General features: G+C 52.8%; 1 protein-coding gene across 2 annotated transcripts; it reads right to left on the bottom strand.

Annotated features, from left to right (window-relative positions):
* Nucleotides 1-1,534: 1,534 nt before the first annotated feature.
* LOC127032867 (serine protease 27-like) lies at nucleotides 1,535-8,180 on the bottom strand. 2 transcript variants are annotated; one of them, XM_050920463.1, is made up of 6 exons: nucleotides 7,028-8,180; nucleotides 6,309-6,492; nucleotides 5,934-5,960; nucleotides 4,997-5,268; nucleotides 4,349-4,518; nucleotides 1,535-3,140 (listed from the first exon to the last, which is right to left on the bottom strand). In XM_050920463.1, the coding sequence occupies exons 2-6, from the start codon at nucleotides 6,470-6,472 to the stop codon at nucleotides 3,030-3,032; spliced, it is 744 nt and encodes a 247-aa protein (XP_050776420.1). In that variant the 5' UTR covers nucleotides 6,473-6,492; nucleotides 7,028-8,180; the 3' UTR covers nucleotides 1,535-3,029. The 2 variants fall into 2 exon arrangements, with proteins under 2 accessions (XP_050776420.1, XP_050776419.1); XM_050920462.1 differs by lacking the exon at nucleotides 5,934-5,960 and having other exon boundaries at nucleotides 6,309-8,180.
* Nucleotides 8,181-8,694: the final 514 nt, after the last annotated feature.

The raw sequence follows: 8,694 nt of genomic DNA on the forward strand, positions 1-8,694 counted from the left end.
AGCCCTAGTCTTCTAGGATTCTAGGAATTGAGATCCATTCAAACATGTTGACTTGCTGGTTTTGCTAGGGCCAATCCTGCCATGGCAACAGCCTCCCACGGGCTCCACAGGTTGATATTAGCTGTGGAAGAGCAGAGCGTAGGGGCTGCCTATCACGTCAGGTGCTGCACAGCGCCTCCTCCACTGAGATTGGGGACCCCATCACCCTGGATACTACACACACACCCCAACTGACTGACACTGGGGACCCCGTCACGCTAGGCACTGCACAGGTCTCCTTGACTGAGATTGGTGCCCCATCAGGCCAGTCCATTGAGGTCGTCCCAGCCCTTACAAGCTAAGACACAAGATACCAGCTGGAGACAGACAGACAGACAGACAGGGAAGCACCAGGGACCAACGAGGCAGATGCTTTGTTCTCTGCTCATTGCCACTCACCCCCTGCCCTGGGAGAGGCTCCCTGCTGGACACTCAGCAGGCGACGGTGTGAGGGTCTCAGCTCCGGGGCTGGATCACCCCCAGGGAAAAAATGGTGCGTGCTGGACACTCACTGGCATCCCCCCATCAGCTGCCTTCCTCCCCCCAGTGCCTCCCACCCACCAGCAAGCCCCAGCAATCAGCACCTCCCCCTCCCTTCCAGCACCTCCCCTCCACCGTGATCAGCTGTTTTGAGGCAAGCAGGAGGTGCTGGGAGGAGAGGGGAGGAAGGAATGGGCTTAAACTGCAGCAAGGGAAGTTTAGGTTGGACATTAGGAAAATGTTCCTAACTGTCAGGGTGGTTAAACACTGGAATAAATTGCCTAGGGAGGTTGTGGAGGTTGTGGAATCTCTGGAGATATTTAAGAGTAGGTTAGATAAATGTCTACCCAGGATGGTCTAGAAAGTATCTGGTCCTGCCATGAGGGCAGGGGACTGGACTTGATGACTCAAGGTCCCTTCCAGTCCTAGAATCTATGAATCTAAGGGCATGGTACACTCGAGGGAGGGGATGGAATTGGGTGAAGAGGTGGGGTGGGGAAGCGGTGGAGTGGGGGCAGGGTTTGGGGCAGAGCCAGGGGTTGAGCACCCTCCAGTACCTTGGAAAGTCGGCACCTCTGGTCTCAGTACACCAGGCCCCACATGCTTTAATCCTTTGCCTGAACAGAGCCCAGGCATGGCCCCTGGCCGGGTCCCCAGGGGCCCCTTTGTGCGAGTTTGGAGTTTGAGCATTTAAACAAATGTATTGATTCAATGTTCACAGTTGTGGGAAATGATGAGGTGGGTCTGACAATGGTGGGGGGGTGTCAGACTATAATTATTTAATTACATTGAAATGAATTGAAAGTGAAAGCTCTAGAACACAAATTGTCAACATCCCTTGTTCAAAAATGCAAAGCCAACAGTCTTAAAGCAAAGTTTAAGAGATTGTGGAGCTGCCTTTTTCTCACTGCGGCTGTCTGCGCATTTCAACCATTACTGATGGAAAAGTATGTGTGTGCGCACGCAGGGAAGTCTGACTTTTCGGATATGACCCGGGCGGCATCCCAGAGATCACAGCAAAAAGCAGGCCTGGCTCCTCGCCCCAATTTCTCCTCCAAAGGGAAACAGCTCAGAAGTCAGAGAAACCACCCGGGGCCCAAAATGGGGAAACGGGTGTAAACACTCTGCTGTGGATTTGACTGCAAATCTCTGGTCCTCGCGGTGGAGGGGAGGAGAGACAAGGGCCCCGGGTCAGAAGTGCAGGGGGCTTCTCAGCAGAGAGCCACAGGGTCAGGGGGACCCCAGGGTCAGCCAGTCCCAGCCCCTGCCAAGATGCAGGATTTGTTGTGTCTGAACCACTCAGGACAGATGGTTTCGCAGCCTCCTTCTTAAACCATCCAGTGAAGGAGCTTCCAGCCCCCCCGCCCCAAAGGCCTCCTGGGACTGGGGCCTCCATTGTCCTGTGTCCTTACCCAGCCGGGGGCTGGCCCAGATCACCCCCCATCTCCGAGCTGTCCAGCCTCAGGGCACACATGGGGCTGGCCTTGTGGGGAGGGGCTGGGCTCCCAGCTGGCCTGGTTGCTGGTGCTGGTGCGTGTTCCAAGCTAAGGGGGAACCAGAGCAGCCTCCCACCGAGAGAGAGTCACAGACATCTGGGGGCGGGGGTAGCCTGGAGAGGGGGCAAATCTGCCCCGGAGGGGGAAATCGACTGGAGGGGGAGATCCTGCCCCCCCCGGGGATGGTAGTTCCCCACTCTCCCTCCATGACCTGCCCCACAGCTTACTCTGTCTCCTCAGCATTTTCTCCAGCAGAACTGAAAGTAAAACCTCTGCTGGTTTCTGTTTCCTCCTGCCCCGCAGCCGGGCGCTGCCCCGCAGGAGATCGGCTCCCAGGGGTGGGAGAGGTGTAGCCAGAGGGAAGGCTGTTAATAGCCACTTCTTGGGGGGGGGGCGGGGCTGGGAGCCAGGATACCTAGGTTCTCTCTCCAGCTCTGGGAGGGTAGTGGGGGCTGGTGGGTCAGAGCAGGGGAGGCTGGGAGCCAGGACTCCTGGGTTCTGTACCTGGCTCTGGGAGAGGAGCGGGGGCTAGGACTCCTGGGTTCTGTCCTCAGCTTTGGGTGGGGCATGGGGTCTAGCATGGGGGTGTCCCAGAGCCCCCTAGTGCTTTTTCTTTCGTAAAATTGATCATCAAAACATTTTGCAATCTGTGGGATTTCTTTCCTCCTGCCAAAACAGCTCACAGCTGAAAAAAAAGTGTCATCTGAAATCTTTTATCCGGCCTTGTGCTGAGGAAGGAGCTTTCTGCTGCCATCTGGTGATGGGAGTGAAGCGCCAGCAAGTGATGAGTCCAGGGATCAGCTGGTTGTTCCAGAGACACTGGAAAAGGACACTCTGAAAAGGGTTATGTCATGATCTTAAAATTACTGGACACTTGAGGGTTGCAAAAACCTTAGCCAAGCGAAGGGCAAATTTCTGCTGGGTGGATGTAGAAATCAGAGGCAGGAAACGTGATGCTGCTTGTGAAAAAGAGCTCACCTAAGACAGCCAGCGCCAGGACGCGGCGGTAACTTGTTAGGGGCACTGATGGGGCCCGTTGCTGCTGACATGGTTGAGGCTTTGCTGGAGACAGAATCTAGAAGCAAATGTTGGCTGGTCGCTATGGACAACTTCACAAACTGGCCCCTAAGAAATCCAGAGGCTGGAACAGTCACCCGGGTCCCAGGGAATGAATCCTTCACCAGGTCTGAGCTTCCAGGTAAGTTACGCACAGATCATGGGTGAAGCTTTGAATCCAAAGTGTTTCAACAGGATGGTGAGATTCTAGGGATCCACTATCAGGGTCAATCTACTCTCAGGGTCGTTTGGATCAGGCTTCCCAGGAAGGTTGTGGGATCCCCGTCACTGGAGGCTTTTAAGAGCAAGTTGGATGAACCCCTGCCAGGGCTCATCCAGATGTACGTGGTCCTGCTTCTGCACAAGAGGCTGGACTAGGTGACCTCTTGTGGTCCCTTCCAGCCCCACAGGTCTCTGGTTCCCTGTAAGGTCATGTGGGGAAACTTAGAAGCGGGGCCTGCTCGGGTCCCACAATCCTAGGGGAAGGAAGGATGAGAGCCCAAAGCTGGATAAACTTTGAGTGGGAGAGGACCCTCCACAGCACTGAGCTGAGTAATTAAAGTGGTATGTAGGACAGAGTGGGATCCCAGGACTAACCCCAAAGCTACCCAAAGGACCATCTGAGGGCACATCACGGGGTGCGGCAGGATTTCAGCTTGGCAGCCCCCAAATTTGAAAATGTAGCTATGGAAGCTGAGGCTGGAACGGTTTTGACACTGATGAGTCCCTCATTGGAACAGATGGGGTAGGGATTGTCTGAGGCTGCAGGTCTTGCAGACACAATTGGTGTTCCTCAGGGGCCCATTGAACCCAGCCGGGAACCCAGGAGCAGAGTTTGATGCCTTACACAGAGACCAGTGGCAGGGCTCCCCAGAGCAGTGGGGCTGGGAGTTAACACCCTCCATATTGATGCATCGAGTATTTACCCATCTCAGAGTGACTGGCTCAGGCTCTCTGCAGACTCAGGCAGGCCTCAGTTACTCTCTAGCCACATTGTCCCTCTTTTCTACCCAATCACAAAGGTTCTACTATTCCTTTAACCACAAATAAAAGCTGGGGCTCTGCCCTAATCACAGGACTCCAGGAGCTGGGGCCTAGGCATGGCACTGTGACTCCACATGGCTCTAAAAGTCAGAGGTGCTCCTGCCTGCTTGAAGGAAGCTGGGTCTAGAGCTCTGTGGCTGCAGCAGCTGTTCTACTCACTGCAGGCCCTAGATGGTGACAGGGAGCCAGGCTGGGGCTCACGTGCATCCACCCAACCCAAACATCTCGCTCACCTGGCAGGAGTCCCTCTGCCCTTCGGCGTAGCCGGCACAGATCATGTCGGGTTTGATGGGGTCCCTGCCGATGTTCGAGGCCGTGTTGATGTTGTAGAGGGCGTTGCAGGCTGCAGTGTCGATCAGCTGGACCTGAACCTCCTGCAGCATCTTGGGGGGTGGGAGAGAGACTGGAGGGGAGAGAACAAGAGTACTGGATCCATCGCCTCCTGCAACCCACCCCCATGCCTGACAAATTCCTGTCCCCATCTACCTCCCCTACTCACTCTCCTCCTCTCTAGCCATCCTCCACCCCATCTCCTCCCCATGTCATATTCCCTTCACTTCCCTGCATCCATTCCCCACCTCCACCCAGCTTCCAGAGCCACAACCAGCACCATAGGACCCAGTCTGTGCCGCGCTGCCCCCAGAGGGGGGTTCCAATGCAGGGGCCATTTGTATCTAAAACACAAGTTTCCCACCTGAGATCAATAGATTAGCTGCCTCACAAATGGCTGAGGGATACAGCAAGTTGGTGGTAGCCAGCTGGCAGGGGGCAGCAGAGAGCTGGGCGGGGATTATTTCATGATGCAGCAGGAATCACAGGGCTCCAGGAGCACAGGGCTTGAGTCACAGAGTGATAGCATCTGCCCCGGTGGATGGTCTTACCCTCAGAGTCTATTCTCCCCCAACCAGTGACAGAGCACATGTGATTGTCAGGGACGGAGTCGGAGGGGCCAGGCAAGCAGACAGGGAGGATTTTGTCGGTGTGTCGTACTGGCTCTGCCAGCTGCACTAGGGCAATGTCAGCTGCACGGGTCCCCCTGTTGTAATCGGGGTGGACAAGGATCTGGCGCACAGTGGACGAGACCCAGCTTGGGGAGGGATTGGACTGCTGGTGCTCCCCGAGGTTCACACGATAGGCAGACTGGGGGAAAGAGCTGGGAAGCAGAGGAAAAGCAATGATCAGTGGGGGAAACTGGATTGCAAATACAAGCAAAAATGCAGTTGGGTACAGGGAACACCTGACGGTAAGAGGCTGCCACCTCTGGGGCAGGGCAGCTGGAAGAAAACCACCCAGGATGCCACATGGGGATGGTCCACCTGATTCTGAGATGCAGCCACCTCTGGGGTGGGGCATCTGGGGAACAGCCACACAGTGATGCCATCCAGAGAAGGTTTGCCTGGCATAGATCCAGGCAGGAGGTCTGTCGTTTGTCCTGGTCCCTACTCATCCCAGTTACTCACAATAGGAAGCAATGAGCTGCTGACACAACCCACTGGGCTGAGATGAGAGACCCACCGCAACAGTGGTGTCTATTGTACTGGATGCTGACCTGCCATGGCCACTGGCCCCTTGCGGCGTCCCCTCTCTCAACAATTCGGCCAGAGATTCTGGGCTGACCACACCCTGGAGAGGAGCAGCATTTAAATGGGAAGAGCACAGAACCAGGAGTCCTGACTTTCAGCCCCTCTCCCTCCCTCCAGTAGCCCCCACTCTGCTCTCAGACCTGGAGTTAGAACCCAGGAGTCCAGGCTCCCAGTCTCATTCTCATGGCACATACCCGGGGAAGGTAAGGCTGGAGTTTTGCAGTGGGTGTCTTACCTGTCTGATTCCAGGTCCCCTGAGGACCTAGGGAGTGAAGAAAGAGAAGGGAAAGATATTAATGTGTATGCTAGGGGTGAGGGCATTGCAGAAGGTGTGTGGAGGGGACTGAGTGCCAGTAGCTCCACCCAATGCCCCCGAGCAGCCCTGCCATCCTCAGCACCAGCCACAATTCTCACCAGTAGGTGCAAGAATCAACACTCCCCGTTGAACTGAGAGGGGCAGTTCAGGACTGAATGCACAAATCCACGGCGGATGGGCTCGGGGATCTATGAGGAGCCAAGGGGTTGATCCCCCTGTTATTCACTAGTCCAATTCCTTCCCCCACAATCTGTATCTCACTCCCCTCCCCCTACATCCCCATCCCACACTCACCCTGCAGCAGGGTCATCGCCAGCAGTGCTAGGGCCACTGGGGAACAGAGACATTCCATGGTTCAGCCTTCCCCAGGCCTGTCTTGGCTGCATGCAGCTGCCTCCAGTGCTCCAACCAAAGCCCGACTGGGCAATGTAAGTGCCGGGGCAGGTTTTTATGGGCATCTGTGTGTCCCTCCCTAGATCTATAGAGAATAACGGAGACTGATTTTCTGGGAACCTAAGCAAAGAAATAACAGCTGCTAAATTTAACATGCTGAACAGGTTGTGACTGCTTTCATTCTGCTCTGCCTGGTGTCACCCCAGTACGGGCGTGCTAGAAAACCAAACGAAAAAGTGTGATGGCCCAGGTCACTGGGTGGTGATTTTCACTTCCCCTCTGTTATTGCCAACTGAGTGTGCTCAGAAGAGAGTGACAAGGACAGTGCCTAGGTGAGGGATGTGGTTATCATGGGGTAGAGGATATCATGGATTTAGGGTTAAGGATATTGTGCGGATTGGGGCTAAGGTTATCATGGGGTAAAGAGTATCATGGGGTTAACATGAAGGATATCATGGCTTTGAAGGTTACGGTTATCGTGGGATTAAGTGTATTGCGGGGTTAAGGTGAAGGATATCATGGGGCTTGGGGTTAAGGTTATTATGAGGTTAAGGTTAAGGGTATCGTGGGAGTTGGGATTGAGTTTATAGTGGGGTTTAGGTTTAAGTGTCATTTTCAACTCTGTTTTTTTGGCTCTGTCGCTCTTCTCTTGGCATCACTCCAGTGACGATTTGGGGATCTGCCCCATCCATCTCGGGAATTCCAGCTGATTGTGTAAAGTCGGTATTATGAAATTGTTGGGCTATGGAGCCTTCATGTGGAGCCCAACGTTTTCTTGACCGGGGAGGGATGGGTCAGCAAAACTAGGGAGAATGTTCATTTGTTAGACCTTAAATGGTCACCCATTCAGGCAGACACACCTTGGAAATTGGGTTCTCTGAGATTGGCAGGGTCCACCCCTCCGGTTCCTGTGCCAGCAGGGGGAAGCAAAAAAATCAACCAGGGAGAAGCAGAGACACCAGGTGCTGGGATGGGGACACATTAACTGGAGAGAAGACTCACAGAAGCAGGAAACTTCAGGCAGAAGCCAGGCAAAGACCGGAATGAGAGGGGAGGAGATGGGCATGCTTTGATAGCTGGGAGGAGATTCCTGTTTAACTGTGGACCAGACAAAGTCAGAGAAAGCTAGCTGAGTGGGAAAACCACCTTGATTTGGAAGAAAAGCCGCGAGCTGCGGGGAAAGGATATGGGGCACCCCACGGAAGTCTGTCCAAAGCCAAAGCATTGCACATTCCCTAGCAGTGAGGAACCCAAGCCAGGGTATTGCATGTAGGTGTGCTGGCTGTTTTGTCTAGAGCTGTGTATTTCTTGTGCTAGCCAGCACAGCTGAGTGACATCATTTGGAGATACGGTTTATTCACTGAAATATGTAGTTTGGGGTCGACTAAAACGTCACATATTCAGATTGAATTTGCCAAATAGTTTCAGATGAAAAAAAATTCAGAGAAGTGGAAGTGTTTCTTGGACATATTCCAAAGGAACCATTTGCACTTTTCACTTTGAAGCAACACTTGCTTTTGAAATTTAGCTAGATTGATATATTTATTCACTGAAATACGTAGTTTGGGGTTGTCATAAACAGATAGTTACGGGTTAATAGAACAGGAGTACTTCATGTCTCTTTTGACTGTAAAGGGTTAACAAGTTCAGTGAGCCTTGCTGTCACCTGACCAGAGGACCAATCAGGGGACAGGATACTTTCAAATCTTGAGGGAGGGAAGTGTTTGTGTGTGCTGTTAGTTTTTGGTGGTTGTTCTCTCTGGGTTCTGAGAGTGACCAGATGTGCAACCACGTTTCTCTCCAATCTCCCTGCTACAGGGTCTTATAGATTCAAAATAGTAAGTACTAAGTGATAAGGCGAGTTAGGCTTATGTTTGCTTTCTTTATTTACAAATGTGTATTTGGCTGGAAGGAGTTCAAATTTGTATTTTGCTGAAAGGATTTTAATTTGTACTTGTATACTTTGGCTGGGAGGGTACTCCCAGTGTCTATAGCTGAAAGACCCTGTAACATATTCCATCTTAAATTTACAAAGATAATTTTTACTGTTTTTTCTTTCTTTAATTAAAAGCTTTTCTTGTTTAAGAATCTGATTGTTTTTTTATTCTGGTGAAACCCCAGAGGACTGGGTCTGGATCCACCAGGGAATTGGTGGGGAGAAAGGAGGGAAGGGGGAGAGGAAGGTTAATTTTCTCTCTGTGTTAGGATTACTTTCTCTCTCAGGGAGAGTCTGGGAGGGGGAGAGAGAAGGAGGGGGGAAGGTGAATTTTCCTCTTTGTTTTAAGAT

The sequence above is a fragment of the Gopherus flavomarginatus genome, chromosome 12, assembly GCF_025201925.1.
Source record: "Gopherus flavomarginatus isolate rGopFla2 chromosome 12, rGopFla2.mat.asm, whole genome shotgun sequence".
NCBI classification, from domain to species: domain Eukaryota; kingdom Metazoa; phylum Chordata; order Testudines; family Testudinidae; genus Gopherus; species Gopherus flavomarginatus.

What these genes read in the sequence shown, in the direction of transcription:
- LOC127032867 (XM_050920462.1), bottom strand. Translation starts at nt 6,562, where the DNA reads ATGTTAAATTTAGCAGCTGTTATTTCTTTGCTTAGGTTCCCAGAAAAT. An exon ending in GGCGATGACCCTGCTGCAGG is followed by an intron (nt 5,269 to 6,308) that starts GTGAGTGTGGGA and finishes TCTGCTTCCCAG; the next exon opens with CTCTTTCCCCCAGTCTGCCT. An exon ending in GGCAGAGGGACTCCTGCCAG is followed by an intron (nt 3,141 to 4,348) that starts GTGAGCGAGATG and finishes TGGATTTCTTAG; the next exon opens with GGGCCAGTTTGTGAAGTTGT.